The sequence below is a fragment of the Opisthocomus hoazin genome, chromosome 1, assembly GCF_030867145.1.
Source record: "Opisthocomus hoazin isolate bOpiHoa1 chromosome 1, bOpiHoa1.hap1, whole genome shotgun sequence".
NCBI classification, from domain to species: domain Eukaryota; kingdom Metazoa; phylum Chordata; class Aves; order Opisthocomiformes; family Opisthocomidae; genus Opisthocomus; species Opisthocomus hoazin.
Genome location: NC_134414.1, coordinates 34,197,099 through 34,221,385, shown reverse-complemented (window position 1 = coordinate 34,221,385; position 24,287 = coordinate 34,197,099). Strand labels below are relative to the sequence as shown.

Sequence of the window (24,287 nt, the reverse complement as noted above, 5' to 3'; positions counted from 1 at the left end):
ATTCCCTCTGCTACTGTTGAATACCTCTTTCCAAAGACTCCCTTGGGAATGGACTGCAGACTGGGATGTTTTCTGGAAAGCTGCATGGCTCATAGCTGACTGCTACTGCTTTGGGGTGTAAATGCTGTCTCTTTAAAAGATGCCTCTTTTATGTTGTCTGCACTATTTCTTTATTTGTACTTTGGCTCTGCACTCACAGTCGTTGGCCAGGACATGGATAACCAGGCCCTTTCTCTGCTCGCAGAGCTTCAAGCCACCAACCGCCACGATGACCCCTTAACCACCAGGCTCCTTCTCCCGTCCCTTCGTGTCTCAGGTCTTGTGCTGAGAGTTGTTTCGTGATTTGCGCTGCGCAGCTGTTGGATAATTACAGGGTGTTCAGGAAAGCATCATCACACGCCTGCCGTCTGCTGTGGTCTTCCCTACAAATCCGCTTTTGGCCACTGTGTTTATGGCTCCTGTTGGACAGTGTGTGGGAGGCTGCATTCTGGGCTGAGCAGACTTTCGGCTTCATCCAACATGGACATTTTATTCTTTAAAAAATGTCTTCTTCACAGCATTTAAAAGAACATGGGGCGGCTACTGGTAGTTAAAAGGAGACTCGGGGCAATTCAAGATGCTCTGAGCCACCTGCAGGCATCATGTCCCAGGCGAGAACCGCCAGTGCTTGGGGCAAAGGTATGATGAGTGGACAAGTGCGTGCCAGATCCTGCCCCACTGACAGCCTGGTGGAAGGGTTTTGCAGGACTTTCATGCTGCCATCAATGTAAACAGGCCAAGGAGTGTGTTTTAACTTTTGCAGGCCATTCAGTACTGCATGCTAAGAGGAACTCAACAAATACACGTTCCCCGTCGTCATGGAAGTGGCACCCCCCGACACTTTGTGTGCCTTTCCCAAGTTTTCCAACTTGGAAAAGGGGAAAAGGCAGTCTTGCTGTGAGTTGTTTGCTACTGACTCTAGCTGGCATCAATGAACCTTTGCCTCATAGCACCATGCAGGTTCGCTATGCAATTAATGCTGACTTGCAATGCATTTTAGGCCATTTTCAAGCGAACTTTGAGTGCCTGAACATTGTGCTGTGAAGGGCACTGCTTTCAGGGCTTTGTATATTACTTTGTATATTACTGCAATATGGGTTTTGGTAGCAGATTGGGAGAGCGCACAGATAAAGGTTGCTGAAAAAAGGCACCTTTTTCCTACTCATACAGACTGAAAACAAAAAGTCTTGCTAAAGTTATCCTGATTAAAACGACAACAAAAGGCCTTGATGAGACATACTGAACAGAAACCGTGTTTAGAATTTTTATTGATTACTGATTTACGCTGTTGTCTAGATGCACTCTTCGTGGGACTGGAATACATCGCACGCTGCGTAGCACAGCCATGGCATGCCTGGATTTGTATAACCGTGTGTCCAGAGCGAGCTGTCTGCCTTTTAACCAGATGCAACTGGGAACACGTGTACAGCACAGGGAAGGGAAGCCCACACTGGGCAAGAGGCTAACTGGCTGGGAGGCCAGCTGTGCTTGGATCGGGGTTTTGTCTTCAGGCTTCTTGCAGTCCAGCTTTGACTTCTGCTTGGTGACCTTATAGCAGCCTTGCAGTACCTGAAGGGGCCGACAGGGAGGATGGAGAGAGACTTTTCATAAGGGTGTGTAGTGATAGGACAAGGGGGAATGGCTGTACACTAAAAGAGGGCAGATTTAGGTTAGATATTAGGAAGAAATTCTTCACCATGAGGGTAGTGAAACACAGGCACAGGTTGCCCAGAGAAGCTGTGGATGCCCCCTCCCTGGCAGTGTTCAAGGGCAGGTTGGATGGAGCCCTGAGCAACCTGGTTTAGTGGAAGATGTCCCTGCTCATGGCAGGGGGGTTGGAACCAGGTGATCTTTAAGGTCCCTTCCAACCCTTACCATTCTATGATTCTATGCTCTTCTCTAGGTGCCATCCTGCTTGTAGCTCTGCTCAATCACTGCATCGGTAGCATCTCTGTATATGGGCAAAGCAGTTTTGCTGAGAAATCAGGACTTGTGCTTACTCCTCTCCTCAGAGGATAAGAAAACCAGGGCCAAGTGAAAGCTGTGTGACTAGGCAGAAAATCGAGATAACTAGAATGTGTTAGATGTATTTTCTGGAGCACATGGACACAAAGAAGTGGAGCCTGGCTGCAGGCCAGCACAACTCCGTATGAAGACAAGACTGTGCGGACCAAGAGAGGAACTGGGCAGTGACTGCCGCAGCGTAACTTACTCTGGTGCAAAATGACTCCAGGCTTTAGGAGGAGTCCGAGCCACCCAGCAATTCACCAGTCAGGCTAACGCCAGCAGCTGCAGATCCTTCTACATCAGTGCAACAGGGTTTGCACGGGTATAAATCATGCGCATCGCTACAGTCAGAGACAGCAGAATAAGGAAGGAAGAGAAACAAAGGGCAGAAACAGAGATGGCCCTAAAAGGGAACTTACTTTCTTATGGAACAATCCTGGAAGCAACAACAAGGTACTAAACAATAAAGCACGGCTAAGCAGTTCGTCGCTACGCAAGGTCACAGTCTACCTTCCCCCACAACCGCCTGCAGCGGGAAGCTCATTGTGGAGCGACGGATGCGGAGCCGAATTGACAGTTGAACCTGGGGGATCTGGCCATTTCCCCAGGATGGATCTGACATCCCTGGCTCTTAGGATGAAGACAAAGGGCGGGAGAACAGAAATGTTATGATTCCCATTCTACAGAGGACGAACAGCAGTGGTGTTAAGGCTATCTGCACAACAGGGCGGTTTTATCAGTACCGGAACAGCAGCGTGATATCCTGCAAAGCACGTCTAGCGAGGACAGAGCTATTTCAGTAAAGCAGGAATGTTTTTTTAGCAGAGTAACACCCTCCCGAATGCAGTCAGCAGCGATGCAGCTACAAGCAATGGTTTTGACAGTTTAACGCTCACTAGCCCAGAAGCTGCTTCCCGCTTGCGCGGCTGTGTTAGCTGGGGATATCAGCCATTCCCTCTCCTCACCGACAGAGCTGGCTTGGTTCACCTCATTTAGACTTTCTGTGTGACCTGGGACAATATACTTAGGGTAGAGCTCTACCAGAGCCCTGCTGGAGCAGGAGAAGTGTGCTTTCCCACCAGTTACCGGCACTGACTCTTCCCGTCCCACCCCACCAGGACAGCAGCACATGCAGAGGGCTTCGGGTTTGCCTCACCGTTCGGTCCAGCTCTGGCTCCTGTCCCTGGAGCTCCAGCTTTCAATGTGCCAACGCTGCTGAGAAGCCTCCAGGCAGCTCGGTTTGCTTCCTTCTCCCAACCAGCACAGCTCTGCAAGGAAAAGCTTCAGCAATACGTGGAGTTACGCTGGAAAAAAGGCCGTCTGTCACTACTGCTCACTTTGTTTGAGGAATTGATTCAAGCAGCATCGGCAGAGCTCTTTCGCTGCGTGACGTGCATCTCCCGCAGGCGGTTTAGCTGACAGGATTATGTTGACCATCGCTTTTTAAGTAGGGACAAACTTTCCCAGAATTTGGGAATTGTCAGCCTTCGACAAATAAATGGCTGGCATATCACTGGTTTTAATACTAGTGGGAAAATGGGTCTTTAGAGCAGATGAAGACAAGATGATGAATTAGATGAGAAGTGAGGAATCAGGCTATAAGCAGCCCAATCCTCTCCAAAAGAAATCTCTGGCAAAATACAGACTCTTAAGATAATTAGATGGCCCTCCCTTTACTGTAAAATCCGAAGGTGTGTTCACATCCCCTACTCAGGGAGCTTAATTTAGGAGTTCTAACTACTACATTCAGATTAGTCATGAGTGATTCAGACTGCTCAGACTTGATTCCTCAGACAATGGAGAGATGGAGTTGTGACAGGCGTTAGGGTACAAGCAGTCTGAACGCGGCCGGCTGCCTCGCACTCCCTGGATGTGTTCTCCCTGACGTCCCCCCGGAGCGGGAAGCACTATTTCCATCCTACATACAGGAAAAGATGTCTGGAGCATGCTACCAGCTTGCATGAAACAAGCTGCTTCTACAAGCTTATCTCAGTTTTGCCTGAGTTTACTTTGGCCAAGAGCTGCACTTCTTCCACACAAAATCCTCACCAAACTACTCATTATTCAGTATAATATTTTTTCACTTATGAAAAGGTCATAAGCCATCTTATACTGAGTACGGATATTTTAAGGCAAAAGGGAATTTAGATTTCTCAACAATGGGGATTTTAACATGTACTGCTTGCCAGTATAATGAGCACATCCAAGAAATATGACTCAAATCTTCACGTTTCTTGAAGCTAGGAACTGTCTTGTCTGCTAAATGTGCCAGAGTTTTCCACGGATGTGACTTGGCTTCTATTTTTGCTCTCCCTGTATTATCTTGAATTAGATTGCAGGCACAATGCAGCCTAAATACATATACACAAAGATGTAAATTTTTTTTCTTGACATGTTCTGGACATTAGTTTGATTTATGCATTTCTCTTCACACTGAATTTCTGGCATTTTAGCAGATGACTCCCCACAAGAATGTTCTTTCAATCTCACTTAATCCCCAGCCCACCTCTCTTGACTGCAGCAAAGGAAATTCCAGTGTCTAAGCAACTATTCCTCTTCCCTGGAAGTGTCAGACGTTTGGAGCACGTGGGGAGATAAAGAGCTCTTCTGCTGACTCATCTTGGCAGCCAGATCAGGTGGGCTTCCTTAGGTCCAACACAGGGCTCGAAAAGAGTCTAGGAAGAGCTAAAATGTCTGGATGGGGACAAAAATAATAATAATAAAAAAAGGCTCTCAAGCAAGCAAGGAAGAATTGGTCCTCCCAGCTGTTTGTTTGTTCTTGCAAATATTCAACCTGCAAAAATTCAACATTGAAGTCACCAAAATTTGCCCCAACAGAAAGCTTACATGAAGGACTCAAGAAAAGCAAAGATCCGCCACTGTACATCTGAGAGCTTTCCCTAGCCCCTTGAGCTTTTGTCTAGAAATCCATATCCAAGATGTCATTAACCTGAAAAGTACTTTATTCTGGAACTGGGTAGGGGAAGGAACAGTGAAGAGTATCATCTGGCACTTAGACTTATTCCAAATCTTCTGTCACAGGCTTCCTGCAAATACTTTAGCGGCATAGTTTTGGACACATTTATGCAACCAGATCCCTCACTACAGCAAGAAGTAATAGCTAACCCCATTTCCAAAAGCAACATTGGCTCTTAACACATTAGATGTCTTGGGGGGCCTGGATCCTTGGGCCTTAAATCCTGGATTCAGAGACACATAAGGATCTATGCTTCGCTGATTCACTTGCACAGCTTTGTGACACCTTATCTCAGCCACGAGCTTGATCAGCTGTCAGCACACCAAAAAACATCAACACAAACTGGTAACAAAGATGAGTGAGAACTGCAAAAATAATCGAGGAACTTGCTCAGATAGGGTCAAGAAATTCACATCAATTACTAGGACCTCGTTCCTTCTATTTTTTTTTGCGCACAGCTGTATGCACAGGAGTCCATTCCCAAGAACACCCAGAGAAAGGAAAACCAGCGCGAACATTCATGCAAGACTGTATTCTCATGAACATCTGCACCTGAATAGCATGTCCTGCCATCTCTGAACGCTCTTTGTAGGCCTGGGAGTAGAACTGCTCTCAATGGGATTGAAGGGACCCAATGTACATCACAAAGTTTCTCTTCGCAGAGCATCGATTCTACCATATCCTGGCAGGATTCTTTTGTGGAAGAGGATCTTTTCAGGCAATTCTTGACAGGTATTTCTAGCTTTACAGTATCTAATTAGGATTTTAATCTCCTTGGATTAGTACTACTTGACTTCATCTACCCCCAAAGCACCATAAACAATGCCAGTATTATAATAATAATAACTTGACTGATCTATATGCAACTTGTATTATGTGTCCTGTCAGTTCTATTGATTTGTGGATGCACAAATAAAGTCTGGTTCAGACTTTGTATCTTGCTGCCACAGTATAATCTCAAAAGGACTCGGAAAACACACAGGATTAGTCAATACAAAGTTTCGCACTCAGAGATAGGGTGTCCAAATTCTAACATCCAAAGATTAAGAAAACATTTGAGTACAAACAATTACTGGAAATACCTCAACCATTTCACTGGGAAGCATGATTCATTCTTATTAAAATGAATTTGCTACTAGTAAATATATTGCTAAATCTTAACTGACAATTACTTTCTAGTGCAACTTTTAGAAACAGGTATTGCATCTCATTTCTCTGGGCCAAGTTAGGACTGGGAACACATCTGGGAGAACATCTGGGTTTCTTGCCAGATGCTGAAATGACACGCTGAGACACAGGTTAATTCGCATTCTATTTCTGTGGCCTGTCTTCTTACCCGTGCAATGGAGTTAACTGTACCCCTGCTTCTCTTATGAACTATCACCATAAAACTTATTGTCAGGTGAAAACTGTGTTCTCTTTCCATTTTCATAAATAGATGGTAATAATATTTTATTCACACAGTCTCCCCCCCCCCTTATTTTATAGAGTTTCCCCGTGTCACCAGTTAACATGAAGTTTTCTGATTTTTACATAAGAGGTGTAGTCACATTGCACGGTATTACAAATGCGTCTTACTCTGTTTAAGATAAGAAATGAGGAACTTTGAGCTATAAAAGCAGGCTCTTTTCTTATTTTTGGTGAACTTAGCAGCTATTTTGTATAGGCTATATTTACCAAAATGTTTTCCATTTCAAACACCAGCTTTGAAGAAGACAGCCTTCTCTGTGTTTTAAAGCAAGTCTACATTAAGCTCAAGGTAGCAGCTTTTACTGTTAAATATTCTTAAACACAGCAGACTTCAAAAAAAGTTGTTTGCTGGATGGAGTTAGATAAAGTGATAAGAATTTCTTTAAATACTTCCTCCTTTCCCAAGAACACGAGAAATATAATTCCATAAGAAGCACTTTCATCTCAGTAATCTTTCATGCTGAAGAACCACTGTTGAAGGCATTGTTGAAAGATATCATAAGGAAAAAGGACACCCCCCCCTTCCTTTTCCTTTTATGAGTGTGTATATATATATGTATATGTATGTATATATAATCACGTCAAGTTTGAAGAGCTGACAAACTTGATTACAGAATCTCTATGGTATGTGTCAACTAGTATAGCAATATCACCTCAAGGAAGAATCACAGAGTGGCTGAGGTTGGAAGGGAGCTCCGAAGGTCACCTGGTCCAACTGCCCTGCTCAAGTAGAGTCACCTTCAGCAGGTTGGCCAGGACCACGACCAGATGGCTTTTGAATATCTCCAGGGATGGAGACTCCACAACCACTCTGGCCAAGCTATGCCAGTGCTCAGTCACCCTCACGGTAAAAAGTGTTTCCTGATGCTCAGAGGGAACATCCCGTGTTTCAGTTTGTGCCTGTTGCCTCTGGTCCTGACATTGAGCACCCCTGAAGAGACCCTGGCTCCCTATTCTTTGCACCCTCCCTTCAGGCTTTTATGTAAGTCGATCAGATCCCCCTGAGCCTTCTCTTCTCCAGGCTAAACAATGAGAGGTGCTCCAGTCCCTTCATCATCTTGTGGCCCTTCTTCAGACTCTCTCCACTATGTCCACGTCCCTCTTGTACTAAGGAGCCCAGGACTGGACAGAGCACTCCAGGTGTGGCCTCACCAGTGCTGAGTAGAGGCGAAGGATCACCTCTGTTGACCTGCTGGCAACATTTTGTCTAATGCAGTCCAGGATGCCATTCACTTTCTTCGCAGCAAGGGCCCATTGCTGGCTCATGTTCAACTTGGTGTCCACCAGGACACCCAGGTCCTTTTCTGCCAATCTGCTTTCCAGCTGGACAGCCCCCAGCGTCTACTGGTGCATGGGGTTGTTTCTCCTCGGCTGCAGGACTTTGCACTTCTCCTTGTTGAACTTCATGAGGTTACTGTCAGCCTGTTTCTCCAGCCTGTTGTGGTCCCTCTGGATGGCAGCATGACCCTTTGGCATATCAGCCACTCCCCCCAGTTTTGTGTCATCTGCAAACTTGCTGAGAGTACTTCAGCCCCATCATCCAGATCGTTAATGAAGACGTTAAACAGGACTGGACCCAGTATTGACCCCTGGGGTACACCGCTAGTGACTGGTCTCCAAATAAACTTCGTGCTGTTGATCACCACCCCCTGGTCCCAGATATTCAGCCAGTTTTCGGTCCACCTCGCTTATCCAGGCCATGCATCAATAGCTTGTCTATAAGGATCTTATGGGAGACAGTACCAAAGGTCTTAATGAAGTTGAGGTAGACACTATCCACTGCTCTCCCCTCATCTACCAGGCCACTCATTTCATCATAGAATTTAAGTTGGTCAAGCATGACTTTCCTTTGATGAAGTCATGCTGACTACTCCTGATGATTTTCTTATTCTTTATGTGCCTGTAAATAGTTTCCAGGATTAGCTGCTACATCACCTTCCCAGAGATCCAGGTGAGACTGATCGGCCTGTAGGTCCCTGGGTCCTCCTTCTTACCCTTCTTGAAAATCGGAGTGATATTTGCTTTTCTCCAGTCTTCAGGCACTTCTCCCAATCACCATAATTGATCCAAGATTATCAAAAGCGGCCTCACAGTGACATCAGCCAGCTCCCTCAGCACTCGTGGGTGCATCCCATCAGTACCCATGGAATTACAGATGTTCAGTTTGTTGAAGTATTCCCTGACCTGATCCTCTTCCACCGAGGGTGCATCTTCCTTGCTCTAACCTTTCCGCTTGGTCTCTGGGATTCCTGAAGGCTCATCTTGCTAGTAAAGACTGAGGCAAAGAAGGTATTCAGTATCTCAGTGCCCCGGTTTTGGCTGGGGTTGAGTTAATTTTCCTCTCAGTAGCTGCTGTGATTTGGATTTAGGACAAGAAGAATGTTGATAACACTGATGGTTTTAGTTGTTGTTAAGAAATCAAGGACTTTCTTCAGCTTCTCATACTCGGCTAATGAGCAGGTGTGCAGGAGTTGGGAGCGAGCACAGCCAGCCAGACAGCCCAAGCTGGCCAATGGAAATATTCCATACATTGACATCATGGTCAGTTTGTAAAGGGGGGTTGGCCGGGGGGCAGCAATCTCATTTTTTTTTTTTCTTTCTCTTTTCTGTGAGTTCAAATTCTGTCTTGTCCAGGAGCTCAAACTTTTCCAGGAGTTTGGTCTTTTTCGTGAATTTCACAAAATTTGCAAATTCACAAGTTCCGGGTTCCGAGATCGCTGCTCAGGGACTGGCTGTGAATCTGTCATCAGGCAGTGAGAAAATTGTATTGTGCATTGTTTGTTTTGCATATTCATTATTATCATTAGTATTAGTAGTATTTCCTCTGTTGTCTTTTTAAACTGTCTTTATCTCAACCCACGAGTTTTACTGGTCCATTTCTCCTCCCCATCCCATGGGGGAAAGGGGAGGGGTGAGTGAGCGGCTGTCTAGTGTTTAGTTGCCAGCTGGTGGGTTAAGCCATGACACCCAGCCCATGGCCCGTGCCACTGGGTCTCCCATCTCACTGATCAATGGGTGCACGTTTTCCCTAGTCTTCCTTTTGTCTTCTGTGTACTTACAGAAGTCCTTCTTGTAGCCTTTGACATCCCTAGTCAGATTCAATTCCATCTGGGCTTTAACTTTCCCAGCTTTGTCCCTGGATGCTCAGACAATGTTTCTGGATTCCTCCCAGGTTACCTGTCGGCCCTCTGTATGCTTCGTTTTTGTGTCTGAGTTTGGCTAGGAGCTCTTCTGTTCATCCATGCAGGCCTCCTGGTATTTTTGTCTGAATTTACTCATTGGCATGGAAGTCTATTGAGCTTGGAGGAGGTGACCTTTGAATATTAACCAGCTTGCTTGGGCCACCCTTCCTTCCAGGTCCTTATCCCATGGGACTCTTCCAAGCACATCTTTGAAGAGGCCAAAGGCTGCTCTCCTGAACTCCAGGGTTGTGAGCTTGCTTTTCACCCTCTTCCCTGCTCTCAGGATCCTGAACTCTACCATCTCATGGTCACTGGAGCCATGGCTGCCTTTGACCCTCACATTCACAACAAGGCCCTCCTTGTTGGTGAGCATGAGGTCCAGCAGAACACGTCTGCTCATTGGATCTGCTATCACGTGGAGGAGGAACTTCTGATTAACATGCTCCATGTTCAACTTGGATTGCTTCTGTCCTTCTGTGTTATGCCTCCATCAGATATTGGGGAAGTTGAAGTCCCCCATGAGGACCAAGGCCTGCAAACTTGAGGCTGCTCCTATCTGTCTACAGATGGCCTGATCCACTTGTTCTTCCTGGTCAGGTGGCCTACAGCAGTCATCCACCATGTCACCTTTACCTGTCCTCTCTTTAATTCTAATCCATAAACTGATCTCAGCTGACTCCTCATCCATCCCCAGGCAGAGCTCCATGCACTCCAGCTGCTCTTTCACCTAAAGGGCAACTCCCTCTCCTCATCTTCCCACCCTGTTCTTCCTAAAGACCCTGTATCCCTCCTTTGCAACACCCCAGTCGTGGGAGCCATCTCAACACATGTCCATGACCCCACTAAGACTGTAGCCCTGCAGCTGCATACAGGTCTCTAACTCACCATGTTTATTCCCTGCCCTGAGTGTGTTAGTGCACAGACACTGCACAGAGCCACCCTAGCATGTTGACTTCCTAGAAAGGGTTTGGGGATTTCTTCATAACCGTGCCCTGCAGGCACTTCCTTGCTTACATGCAAGCGCTGGAAGTGACCCTGCCTAAAACCTATTTTGTTGATGTTGTGATCACATCACACCACCCATGCCCTTTGCTCAGCGAACCTGCCCATCACTCCCTCACTCTCCCCCTCCTCCATCACTCTTGGTTTAACGCTCTTCCAATAAGGTCAGCCATCCTGTTGGTGAAAATAGCTTTGCCCTGCTTTGTGAGGTGGATCCTGCTCCTCCCAAGAAGATGCTGACCTGCAAACAGGGTCCCACAGTCACAGAACCCAAAACCTTGTTGCCAACACCAGTTCTGCAGTTAATTATTGACTTGTCCTATTAGTGCCCTCCTCCTCACTCCCTTTCCCCTCACCAGCATGATTGAGACCACCACCTGGGCCCCCATGCTCATGCCTACCATCCCCAGTGCTCTGGACTCACTTTTGATACCATCATTTGCTCCCACATGGAGTAACAGCAGGAAGTTGTAGTCAGAAGGCTGGATGAGCTTCAGTAGTTCCTTCACAGCATCCCAGATCCTGGCCCCCAGAAGGCAGCAAGCCTCTCTAGATGATTGGTTGGGTTGATGGATGGGTGCCCCTGTCCCCTGCAGCAGGGAGTCACCCATTACAATGACTCACTGTTTATTCCTCGTAAGTCTTGCATGGTTTAGGGTTAGGTGGACCATGTTCTTCGCTTGAAGGCACATCTAGCTCCTCTTCAACTTTGAGGGCAGTTGTAAGCCCTTAGGTGGGGCAGGAACCTTCCTCTTGGAGCCAGAAATGACCAGCTTCCATCCTTCACCTTCTCCAGAGGTTTTGCTTACCTCAATAGCGCGAGGTAGACACTGCTGACTTCCCTGTTGCAGATGGGGTCTGAGAATCTTCAAGCTGTTAAATCTCAGAGATCAGTCTCTCTCCCTTTCATCTTCTCTGTTGTGGTGCAGTCTGCTCACTTCCTCCTGTAACTCCTCCATTTGGCAGCACAGCTTCTCTGAAACAGCACACCTCCCGAAGGACAGAGGGCCATCTCTCTGGGCCTCAGAGGCAGGCCCCAGGCAATCCCTGCAACCTGGGACTTGAAGGGCTGCAATGGCCATCTGAAGCTCAGTCTGCATGGAAGCGATACTGGGTTTGCACGGCAAGGTTTTGGTAGCAGGAGGGCTACAGGGGTGGCTTCTGTGAGAAGCTGCCAGAAGCTTCCCCTATGTCCAATGCCAGCCGGCTCCAAGATGGACCCGCCACTGGCCAAAGCCAAGCCCCTCAGCAATGGTGGTAGCGCCTCTGGGATAATGCATTTAAGAAGGGGAAAAACCGTGCAGAATGATAGCTTGAAGAGGGGAGTAAGAACATGTGAGAGAAACAACCGTGCAGACACCAAGGTCGGTGAAGGAGGGGGAGGAGGTGCTCCAGGCGCCAGAGCAGACATTCCCCTGCAGCCCGTGAAGACCATGGTGAGGCAGGCTGTCCCCCTGCAGCCCATGAAGGTCCACGGTGCAGCAGACATCTATCTGCAGCCTGTGGAGGACCCCACGCCAGAGCAGGTGGATGCCCGAAGGAGACTAAGACCCTGTGGGAAGTCCACACTGGAGCAGGCTCCTGGCAGGACCTGTGAACCCATGGAGAGAGGAGCCCATGCTGGAGCAGGTTTGCTGTCAGGGCTTGTGACCCTGTGGGGGACCCACGCTGGAGCAGCCTGTTCCTGAAGGACTGCACCCTGTGGGAAAGACCCACGCTGGGGCAGGGAAGAGTGTGAGGAGTCCTCCCCCTCAGGAGGAAGGAGCGGCAGAGACTTGTGATGAACATCCCCCTGTGCTGCTCAGGGAGAGGAGGTGGAAAATTGGGAGTGAATTTTAAGGAGGGGAAGAAGGGAGAGGTGGGGGGAAGGTGTTTTAAGACTTAGTTTTTGTTTTCTCATTATCCTACTCTGATTTGATCGGTAATAATTAATTTTCCCCAAGTCATGTGTGTTTTGACAGTAATCGCCAAGTGATCTCCCTGTCCTCCTCTTGACCCACAAGCCTTTCGTCATATTTTCTCGCCCCGTCCAGCTGAAGAGGGCAGTGATCGAGCAGCTTTGGTGGGCACCCGGCATCCAGCCGGGGTCAACCCACCAGAGAAGCCTCTGCCCTAGCAGGGATGGCTGCTCCCATGTCTACTGGGGAAACTGCTCGAAACATCTACAGGGGAAACTGAAACAAAACACCTGAATGTTTTGCTTAACTCAGATTATATACCTGACCACAGCAAAGCAGAGCAGATTTCAAGGGGAGACAATAAAACTGCCCTCTAATCTCCCTAGCTCTGCACCATAATGCTGACAAGGGCATCATTCCTTTCAGGCTGAAGAGTTCTACCCGACACTGTCATGTGATGGCAAGGCTAAAAGGAAGGCAAACACGGGCCGCTCAGAATGAAAAGACAGACGCAGGAAAATCATAAGGTGAAAGGCTTTGAGAAAGCTGTTTGTATTTGAAAATTTCAGAATCAGATAATTTCTAAAAATATTTAAATAAAATCATTCATTTATGCAAATGCATTAACCCAGGAAGAGCCAAAACCAAAAAACAAACATCCAGTATGAAGATTTTCTTTACAATAAAAACTCTTCTAGGAAGTATATTAAATATGACAAGAGGGGAAAAAAAAGCATCTCACAATTCATATTCGAGGGCATCACATTTTAGAACAATGTCTTAGCCATTAATAATTTATAAATGATTCACAAAGAAATTAAATATGCTATTCCATAATAGAATAATCTAATTTACAGTTTAGATGTAAGGCTTCACCGTAACATCTCACACCCTTCACCTGGCTCTCTGCATACCCAAGTTGAGTGATCCGTACTTACTCTCCTACCAGAGTAACACAGCATGGTGGTCCTGAAAAACACAGGCCGTGTTCAGGTTTACTCTTTAAGGTCCAACAAAAAGGTATTACTAGGAAGTGTCCTATTAAAAGCAAATGAAAAGCTAGGAGAAATAGATAAGTTACATTTGCTGGTCTAAGATTGAAGAAATGGATTAAATTACACCTTGCAAAGAAAGTAGCTAGCTGCTAGTTATGCCTTTGTTATTATTAGTCATCGTGCGCAACTGGAACACCGCAACTCCAAATCGCAGACTAGAAACACAGTGCTTCCTTTAAACAAAGTACATAACTTTTGTGAAAAAAGTTGGAAAAAAAATGAGAACTATCCGTCTCCATAGCTACCATGTGCATAAGAACTACTTGCTTTATAGAGCTCCAGTTTATTCAAAATACTGAACGTAATACTGATGACAATAATCTCCCTTGGTCTCGCTATGCATCAAGTACAAATCAGAGAAAAACCCTGTCCCAAAACACTCATTTTCAGCCACAAAACATTTCCAGAAATCTCGTATTTGCAACAGAGTTACCTGGTGTTGCAGTTAACGTATTAATTCTGCAGACAACAGTCACAAGTACTTACTAAAAATACAGATATGTTTCCTAAAAGTGAAGCCTTATTTAAGATGACAAAGCTTTTGTAACAGTGCAGGGTGCAAATTTTCGGTATGAAGACATTCAGAAGATTTGCTGCTCAAAGAGGATCTTTTCAAACCCTGGTGGAGGCGTATGATAAAAATCACTGAACTGACAATCCAGAATGGCACTGTCATCAACTGCAGAAGAGAACCAAACAGAAGGAATTAGAGAAGGAACACTCAGTGCGATCCTCTATTACACCATCTTACTAGACTACATACTATGCTCAATCCATGAAGAGTATTCTCCAATACATCTGTTACATATACACAACACAATTAAAAAAAGTACCTTCCACAAATTTGCCAAAGCCCTACACACATATCCAGGGAGAGCAAATCATATCTCTCTCCTGCTGTGTACGTCAGTTGGTAACAGCCCCTGGTGAAGTCAATGTGAACGCCACCTCTGATTTCACCGGGAGTGTAAGCAGGGCTTCAGGCAATTCCCTCCACATTTTCTACTCTGTTTCTACACAAGTCTACAGATTAAGGACATCACCAGATACATATTGCAGGGCTGTCACCTCCTCAGCTGCGTATTTTTCTGTCCACTTCCTAATTCTGCTGCAGTATCAGCTGCCTGCAATGATTTTTCTGGAGGTTTACAAAGTTTCAGATGTCTGCAATGCTTGGTGTCAGACCATCTGTTTTAGCATGTGATCCAAAGAAAGCTTCTCTGTTGCTTCTTTACACTGGAAGTTAACGGTCTTTTTACAATACTTCTCCCAGTTTTGGACCCCCTGCATAATCTGAGACACAAGTGTTACCACCTTCAACGTAGAATATAAAAAAGAAACTGCTGAGGATTTTCACAGCAAAGCTTTCATGCACTGCATTAGCAAACTGAACTACCAAGCCAGTCAGAAAAGCAAGCTCTCCTTCAAAGACAGCTTTTTCCAAGACGAACCTGGTACACTAGCAACATTAGACTGAAATCAAAAAGCTTCATCTCCATATTCTAGTTTGCAATTTAGATATCTCAGCGCCAAGGCAGGAATTTTTCCCTCCTGGGCTCAGTTAAAACTCCTATTGGTATATTTGTACAGTTCTGTGGTACTTGTGCAGTGTTTGCATCTCACTTCCGCAAAAGTGCCTGAGGTACAGTTCCCGCTGTAGGGAACCTTTAAGTCCATTTTTCTGTTTTACATTCTCAAGCTTGACACCGTGTTTGCCTGCTCTATCACGTTTCTTTTAAAAAGTTATTTATAGTTCTAGTCTGAATTATGGATAGAGTAAATGCTTAAGAAACTCTCTTCTCTATGGTCAAATCCCTTCACACGACTAGAAGTTGTTCACATTAAATTAAGGACATTTATAGTTGATGTTTATACCAAGTAAGTGCCATGCAAAAGCAATTTGAAGGCTTCAATTGTTAGAGCTATATGTAGGAGACATGATGATTATGATGAAATTATGCCCACTTGTGGAAGATGATCGTAAGAGCCTGGCAATAAAAGGTGACCGCATTCCCGAGGCACAGAACTTCTTTAGTCAAAGATGATTTATAGTAGGTTAACACGCCACCAAACGTTTTCTGAAAGCAACCTGCATTCTCCTTGCTGTGTAACACCATTTCCAAAATACAGGGACGATGGAACAGTCAATCACCACAGCTTTTTGCGCAAGCGGATCCCGCTACCGCCTGCCACCGCATTTTCGCAGCGCCATCACGTGGCTTAAGGACACATCTCAAAGTGACCACATAAAACAATTTCCACCCCAACAGCTTGGAGCTACAGTTTGTCAACTACACTGACAGTCTTCAAAGGCTCTACATCGCACCTAGAGTATTTTCTTCCTATTTATAAAATTCAGTATTACAAATGTATGAAGATATAAACGGCAACATGCCAACCGTTCATCAGGAACCGACCATGAAATGAAAAAATTATCCATATCACACAGCTAACGGTATCAAGAACAAAACAATTTTGGAAGAGGCTACTACTTAGATGAAGCTCACACAGGAATAAAAACAAACTGGTGAGGGCTGCAGGTGTAACGCAGGGAATCTGATGAGCAGCTACCACTTGCTGTAAGTCACTCGCCAACCCAGAGCGCAGCAGCGGTTACGCACCGGGCAAGGGGAAGCACTGCCTTTCAGACGAGATGTTAAACAGAATTCTGACTACTTGGGAACCACAAAATCACCGCCAAGTTCTGGAAGAGTAAATTGTTAACACACGTCTTGGCCAAATTCCAGCTTCCATAATTCATCAATTCGTTCTCAAACTGCCTATGCAGGGATTAATTGGATACGGAATTTCTTTCTTGTTCAGAACTGTGGTGTTGTATTGATGGATGCTGGCAGAACAGCTACCACAACTAGCTCACCAGTTGCTGGGTCTCAAAACTGGGCATCAATTTGGTATAGCAGCAAAGAGCTGTACCACTACACAGCAAGCAGCTGTACCAGTACTACATTAAAGTTATTATTTCCATAAGAAAATACAAACAGCAATTCAATATCTATTCGTATTTAACACTGAATGGATTTATGAAGTATGTGAAATTAACAGGCATAAATACTAAGCTTCAGAGATAAATCAGATTAGCCCACAAGTCTACATTACTTTGAATTTGATGTTTTTCTTTTTTCCACCTGCTTCACTGTTTTTTCACTTAGCAGTTTTTAGACTGAGTGCAGTAAGTCCCCAGCTTGTTGCATGTGGACACTCTCAAGTAGTCAGTAAGCAGTACTTTGTTTTCTAGCTATTAAGCAGCATGAAAAATGAGGTGAAAATATGCTTTTGCATTTTCCTAGTTTTGTATGTTCATGCAATTTATTGTTGTAATTGCCAAAAATAAATGATTGATGTGTGTTTCATCTAAGTGAGAGAACAATACATAGCTCAGAAGACAGACTTGGTACGAGAATATTGTCCGTGCAGTGAAACAGTTTGAAAAACTCTGACTTACCATAGACCACTGGATAGACAGTCCCTCGGATTCCTGAAGCTGGACAATGCATGTTCTTCCCATTTAAATATACATTTAATTCTACATGGTCATACGTAATGCCCTACAAAGTACAGAAAATTAACAAAAAAAGCATCAACAAGTTTATACATCTAAGATTGCTACTTAATTTAGCTTTCTTAGCCACTGGCAAATTTTAACACCATTATGCAAACCACAGCATCCTAGAAAATCTCACCTGAAATATTCCTGCAAAGGACTAGAAGTTAATAAATTACCAGTAACACCTGTATTTTCAAATACTCAGAATTCCTTAACACTCATTCAGTTTGGATGCAGCACAGTACTGCACACCACATCTTACTAAAGACAGTTTACAAAACAAATTCCCAGACTTTTCTTCACCATGTTAAAGAAACACAAAATTTTCCATGATCTTGAATATTAAGCAGTTTGTGGTCTTCTTGGTTATATCTCCTCAGGGAAATAACTTTAATAAATAGTGATGGGATGAATCAAGTTTATCTGTCCCTACTTCCATATGCAAACCTCTCTCAGCTCATTTTCTCTGCCAGCAGCAACAGACCATGGTTTCATACACAACGCTATAAATATGCTGACTACAGAGCAGAAAGCAAACACTAACAAGGTAATAAATTACTTATTTGCTAGCTAAATGATTTTTTCGACTGTTTCGGTATGGCTGAGTGTGACAATTTGTGTTGTCATACGCTACTTCAGAAATCTATTTTTGTGACAGAACAAAATAAACTGAAATTTATGAAAACTGGGGAGTCAGCAGTAACACATCAGCTACTTTTTTTTGTGATTAGTTGAAGCTGTTCAGACTACATAGGTTGACCAAACCCTGAAACAGTCTGCAATCCTTGAAAAAAGCAATTTCAGAAGGGGATTAAAAGAATAATATGGTATCTGATGGTAAAGGATGAAGGCATCAACCTTAGCTGTTTGGCGCTTCTAAACATGAAATTTCTAACCACTGCTATATAAAGGTAAGGTTATCCTGCACGAAAAAGTAGCGGTGATAAACGGTCTAAACTTCATTGCATTGCTCCCATGTATTTTTGAAAATAAACCTCTAATAGGACATTGAGAAAATGACAGCAATAAAATACAACCCTCTGAACCAAGTCACTTCCAGATGTTCTGAGAAACCTGGAATAGCAAGGTACAAAAAATCTCAAGATTCTCCATTTGCACTCAATCATTCAGTGCGCATTACTCTCTCCCCACTTAATATCTCTCCTTCCCTACAAACGTTTGGCTAAAAATACAATTCATCTACCACCCACGACCTATCTCTGCTCAGCTCTGTCCTTCTAATCATTAACCAGTTAGCCACGGGACCTTGAGTTCAGCTGGGCATGGTGCGTAGCTATGCAATGCATCCCAGCACATTATTTGGTCAGGAAGGTCCCATCTCAAACAACGCAGCATCCTCGTGATGGGAGTTATCCGTCAGGTAGATACCGCAACCAGACCGCAACAGAGCATTAGAAACTGCTTTTCTAACACTGGTAAAGTTTGTCCCTCATTCAGAAATGCATCAATGCTGAGTATGAAGTCCACTGGTATCCAGGCTGCTGATCTGTTCAAACACAACGGGAGTTTGTATCAGCACTTTCCGAACTGGGAGATGCAAGCCGAGCAACTTGATTGAGACAGTCAGTCTGACCACAGAGCTGTAAACGAGAGGAAACTGGAAACAACTGGGGAAGGTAAAGAAACTCACCACCACATCGCCCTCCTGAGGAAGGCTGTTTGCTGGTAGCCTATTTTTCTCCTCATTGTTATAGTAGAGAGCTCCATCATTCCTCATCACCAGGCTATGGACATCTCGACCAAGTGGAATTTGATTCAAGTTTGCTTTCTGGGTTGCAACTCCAATACCCCAAATCCCTAAAACAGGACATGAACACGGTAAGAAAAAACATTATTTTCAAGACTATCTGATTGAAGGAGGACAGCATAAAGAAGGTACTTTTAACTAGTCCCATGCCAGTACTACCAGCAAATATCTCTTGGAAATACCAGGACTACTGTGAGTTAGCCCTGGTAGACAGCTAAGCACCACCCAGCCACTCACTTCCCCCCACAGCCTCCAGTGGGACGAAGGAAGAGGAAAGGAAGAGTAAAACCAACAAAACTTGTGGGTAAAGAGAAAAATTGTTCAATCAGCAAAGGAAAAGTGGAAGAAAGAAAACAGAACAAAGCGATGTAAAGGCAATCGCTCACCACCTCCCACGCGTAGACCGATGCCAAGCCAATTCCCAAGCAAAAGATTGCTAACCTCCCCAAATCCCCTCCACTCCCTCTTGCTGCTGAGCACGACATTATGCGGCATGGAATATCTCTTTGGTTAGTCTGCATCATCCGCTGGGTTGTGTACCCTCCCAATCTCTTGAGCACCCCCAGTCTTCTTCACGCCGGGGGGGGGGGGGTGGGGTGGCAGAGTGAGAAACAGAGAAGGCCTTGATGCTGTGCAAACACTGCTCTGCAATAGCTAAAACATTAGCGTGTTATCAGCATTGTTTTGGTCACAAATCTAAAAGACAGCACCACAGGAGCTGCTATGAAGAACATTAACTCCATCCTAGCCAGACCCAGCACAAGCAGTCACAAGAGACTGAAGATAAACAGCATCTATCCTGAAAAAGAAGGATCCAGAGAATTGTAACCACTTAGCTTAACTTTATTCCCAGAAAAATACGAGAAACAAACTCTGAGAATACAGGAAGCTGTAAAAAACAAATCCAAATAGTGTAAATTTGTGAACAAGATGTTTTCCTTTCCAGGTGGTTAGACAAGCGTTAGGGAAAAAGAAGAAATTGTAAATGTGACAGATCTTGATTTGGTAATGTTTCTGAACCTCACAGAACATTGAAATAGTCAAATTACAAAAGCATGGTCTAGACAGTTAAGCAACAGGAATGCACAACCGGTTAGAACACTGTATTCCAGGACTACTCATCAGTAGCAGCCTGTCAAATCAAAAAAGATGACTCAAGTGGGGTTTGAGGTTTTGCATTGAATGCCTAAGGTCAGATACTGTTCCATATTCACATCAATGACTTCAGTAACACGACAACATGCTTATTGCCAACCTGACAGGACTGCAAGCTCTTCAGAGGCCCCTCAAGCTTTAAATGATCCTGACAAATTGGTTAAGAGGTCTGAAATAAGGAAAATGCATTTACCTTTCCTGAATTACAAAGAACAGCAGGTAAGTAGGAATAGTAAGCGGCAGAAACAAAATAGTGGCTTGGAAACCAGTTCACAGAATATAATTTGGAGGTTATCACAGACCACATGCTGAGCGTGAGTCTGTATGCTACTGTTCTGAAAAACTTCTGGATCTATGGCATGGATAAAGCAGACTTCTTGCACGTACAGCAGATGAAGGACGTCTACTGCTGCTGCACCTGGAGCAGAGCATCCATTTTAAGCATCATACCTCAAGACAAATTAGGTCAATTAGAGGTATTCTAGAAGAAAAAACAAAACCAATCAAAAGTCTAAAAACTTAATCGGTAAGGAGACAGTGAAAAAACTGGGACTGTTTAATCTACAGAAGACTAAGATGAGGCAAAAATATAAGAAAATCAGTTTCAAAAGACAAAATTGCAGAACAATTTATTCTCATACTTACATGCCCAGAAGGAAAAGGACAAGAATGTGAACAAGATTCAGACTAGACTTCAGAAAACTTTCCAATAATCAGGATGACAGCATAGATGACCGTTAATAGATTGTGCAAGGACACTCCTGGGAATCAAAGTTTTAACCTAAATGATCTACAACTCTACTGTCTTGGGGCACAGGAAGACATGAGACAGCTCATAGGGACTAGGAAAGATTATTTCCTGTGTTTCTAAAACTAAGTGTAAGAACTAGTGTAAGAACACGGACACTCTGTCTGTGTGAATAATAACCATATACGAACAACAGCCACGGTGGATTTTTACCCCAACAGAAAGGATACTAAAATTGCCAAGTTAAGACTGAGCTGGGGTTTACACGTAGCTTAAACCTAAACAACTGGTTTGACTGCAAGGTGTTTTGGAGAGATTTGTGTTCACGCTGCCTGCGCTCCAATTCAACTGAAAGCAAACAACCCTTACCCAAAAGCATCGGGTTCAAGCTCCAGCTGGTATCATAAGGCCTGTCCTGGACTAACACTCCCCTTCTTCTTCCCTCCCCCTACACACTTAGGGAAAGAACAGCTTCATTTTCACAGTGCCTATTGTTTTTAAAAACACAGGCAGATTTTTAATGTCAGAATACAGGTAAGCCTGTGCGTTGCATACTAGTGAAGCCGACCGTATGAGTAAAAGCATAATGCTTCCAAATTTCATTCACTCTTAGCTGCCTTGCATTAGATCTGTGCAAAACAAAGAAACAGGGTGCCGAAAGGCTCCTCTTCATAAGGCAGCGTCAGAATAAGCGCTGCACATTTGAAGAGCAGACTGTAGCATAGGGAGTGTTACTCCTGGTTGGGCAAACACTGTGCATGTTAAAAGCAAATGGAGGTAGACAAACAACTACAAATATTGCTGGATAAACTGCACTATTGAAAAAAAAATCCCAACTTTATAGCTACAGTGTTTTATAGGGTCATAAGCATTTACTTACCAGAAAACATTTCTAAAATATCCTAATTGAAAAACATGCATATAACAGCACACAAAACAAGATGGTGTTTTCTGTATTTGCACTCCTTTAGTAATATACTTACCATTCTTTTTAATGTTTCAGCATCACAATTTAAAAAAGAAAAAAAAAGAAAGAAATTTCCTTTTATACAATGACAACTTATAAAACTCTTCCAATGTTCACAAGTTCAACAACGCAATTAGAAAGATGCATGTGCTTGGTATTTGAGATATGACCACCAGCCGGCAATCTGACATACCTTCCAAGTTTAAAGTTGTATGTTTTTGCTGACTAACCTGTGGACTGGATTTTAAACTCAAAATAGCTCTTGTTCTGATGCAAAGGTGCATTGGCTAAGCAGCCTCCCGTGCCACATATTCTTCTTCCATTTTTAACAATGACAACATCTGTTCCTGCAAGAAGAAGAAAACCCACAAAATTTCAAAACATTTTTAGAAGTCTGGAAGCAGCCCTTAAGAGCCCTAAACATTGAGAACAGTTTTGGTTCCTTCAGCCCCAAGTAAGAGCTTCATCAGTCTGTGAGAAATATGACAATGGGGCATGCTTTGAAGTAAGAAAACAGAGGCTGTTTACAGGCTAGTTCATCTTTCAACTAGGGTTTACTTATCTAAAATCTATATGCTGCTCTAATTTCACCTCTCTGGTTTTATGGCACCATGCTGATTACAACCTTTGCTCAGCCACATCAGAAGCATAACTTACAATTTAGTCAGGAAGGGTTTGCTGTGAGACCAAAGCCCTGTACCCTGTCTCTATCCACTGGAGAAAAAAAATGTACACAGAGAAGGAAAAGCACATCAGGTAGAAATGTTTGATGGAATTGCAAAGTGTTTCATTATTCTCCGAATAAATCCTTTTATTAGAAACATGTCTGCAAACAGAGAGAAAAAATCCTCTGCTAAGTTTTCCTTTTCCAGTGGAAGACTTCATCTTTAGGCACTGTTGTCATGGTCGAGAACATGGGAGACAGTCAAGGTCCACCGATACAACTGACTAAAGACAGGCTAATTAACTGTGCTCCAGGATTGGCCACACCACTTTCCTCCTAGCTCTTTCCCCGGCTCTGCTGCAGCTGACGCAGATCGCTTCTCTCCTCAGCAAAGCTGGGGCAGGGCTCTGTGGTTAGCTCACGCTAAGCATGGCACTCAAAAAGGCTGTTTAGTCTGGAGAAGAGGAGGCTGAGGAGGGACCTCACTGTTCTCTACAACTACCTGAAAGGAGGTTGTAGTGAGATGGGTGTTCACAGAATCACAGAATGGTAGGGGTTGGAAGGGACCTCTGTGGGCCATCTAGTCCAACCGTCCTGCTGAAGCAGGGTCACCTACAGCAGGCTGCACAGGACCTTGTCCAGGCGGGTCTTGAATATCTCCAGAGAAGGAGACTCCACAACCTCCCTGGGCAGCCTGTTCCAGTGCTCCGTCACCCTCAGAGGGAAGAAGTTCTTCCTCATGTTCAGACGGAACTTCCTGTGCTTCAGTTTGTGCCCATTGCCCCTTGTCCTGTCACTGGGCACTACTGAAAAGAGCTTGACCGTGCGGTGTTGGTTGCTTCTCCCTGTCTCTCCTAGAGATAGGACAAGAGGCAATGGCCTCAAGCTCCATCAGGGGAGGTTTAGATTGGATATTAAGAAACATATCTTTACTGAAAGAGCGGTCAGGCATTGGAACAGGCTGCCTGGGGAGGTGGTGGAGTCACCATCCCTGGAGGTGTTCAAAAAAACTTGTATATGTGGCACTTTGGGACATGGTTTAGCAGGCATGGTGGTGTTGGGCGCATGGTTAGACTCTATGATCTTAGAGGTCTTTTCCAACCCACAATTCTATGAAAAAGCGGTATGGACAAGACTCTGCATGGCCTGGCTCCTTCTGCGTCTCCATTGCCGTAACTTGCCCCCTCTGCTCTGAACCACCCTCCCGTGCCCAACCCAACCGAGACCTTCACTGCCCGCCGGGCAGCCTTCCCCCCTCACCGGGCCAGCCTTCCCCCCTCACGGAGCAGCCCCGGCCTGCCGCGCCCCGGGGCCGGGCCTGCGGCCTCTCCGCCGGGGAAGCCCCCGCCCGCCCCACGGCACCGGCAGGGGAAAGGGAGACCCGCGCCCGCCCCGCTCACCCATGCGCTGCGTGTCAAGATGCACCGCCGGCATCTCCTTCAGCGGGATGTGGCCGGCGCCCCCATCCCTGCACCAGGAGAAACAGCAGGAGGCGAAAGCGGCCATGACTGGCGGGACCCCGCCGCACGGCGCAGCCGCACCGGCGGCCAGAGGTGCCGGCAGGGAGGGCGGGGCGGGGTCAGCGCCCCCTGGCGGGCGGGAGGTGGCGGAGCGGGGCGGGCGGTCCCCTCGCCGCCGCCCGGCCCGGCGCGACATGGCGGGAGATGGCGGGACATGGCGGGTGGGCTCGTGAAATCGAGTACGGCCTGAAAAAAACCCCAAAACCACCCCGCTGAAACCCCGTCTTTCCTCAGGAAGTCAAAGTTTAAATTAAAACTGAGCGCGGGCGG

General features: G+C 45.2%; 1 protein-coding gene across 1 annotated transcript; it reads right to left on the bottom strand.

The window, feature by feature from the left end:
* Positions 1-13,114: 13,114 nt before the first annotated feature.
* Positions 13,115-24,058, bottom strand: SPRYD7 (SPRY domain containing 7). The gene is made up of 5 exons (XM_075421505.1): positions 23,898-24,058; positions 22,064-22,180; positions 18,847-19,013; positions 17,094-17,196; positions 13,115-14,309 (listed from the first exon to the last, which is right to left on the bottom strand). The coding sequence occupies exons 1-5, from the start codon at positions 24,001-24,003 to the stop codon at positions 14,212-14,214; spliced, it is 591 nt and encodes a 196-aa protein (XP_075277620.1). The 5' UTR covers positions 24,004-24,058; the 3' UTR covers positions 13,115-14,211.
* Between the last annotated feature and the right edge of the window lie 229 nt (positions 24,059-24,287).

Excerpts from the sequence above, each read along its gene's own strand:
- SPRYD7 (XM_075421505.1), bottom strand. The coding sequence starts at position 24,003 with ATGGCCGCTTTCGCCTCCTGCTGTTTCTCCTGGTGCAGGGATGGGGGC. Across the intron at positions 17,197-18,846 it reads CTCAGGAGGGCGATGTGGTG|GGCATTACGTATGACCATGT; the intron begins GTGAGTTTCTTT and ends TGTACTTTGTAG. Across the intron at positions 14,310-17,093 it reads TGTCTATCCAGTGGTCTATG|TTGATGACAGTGCCATTCTG; the intron begins GTAAGTCAGAGT and ends TCTCTTCTGCAG.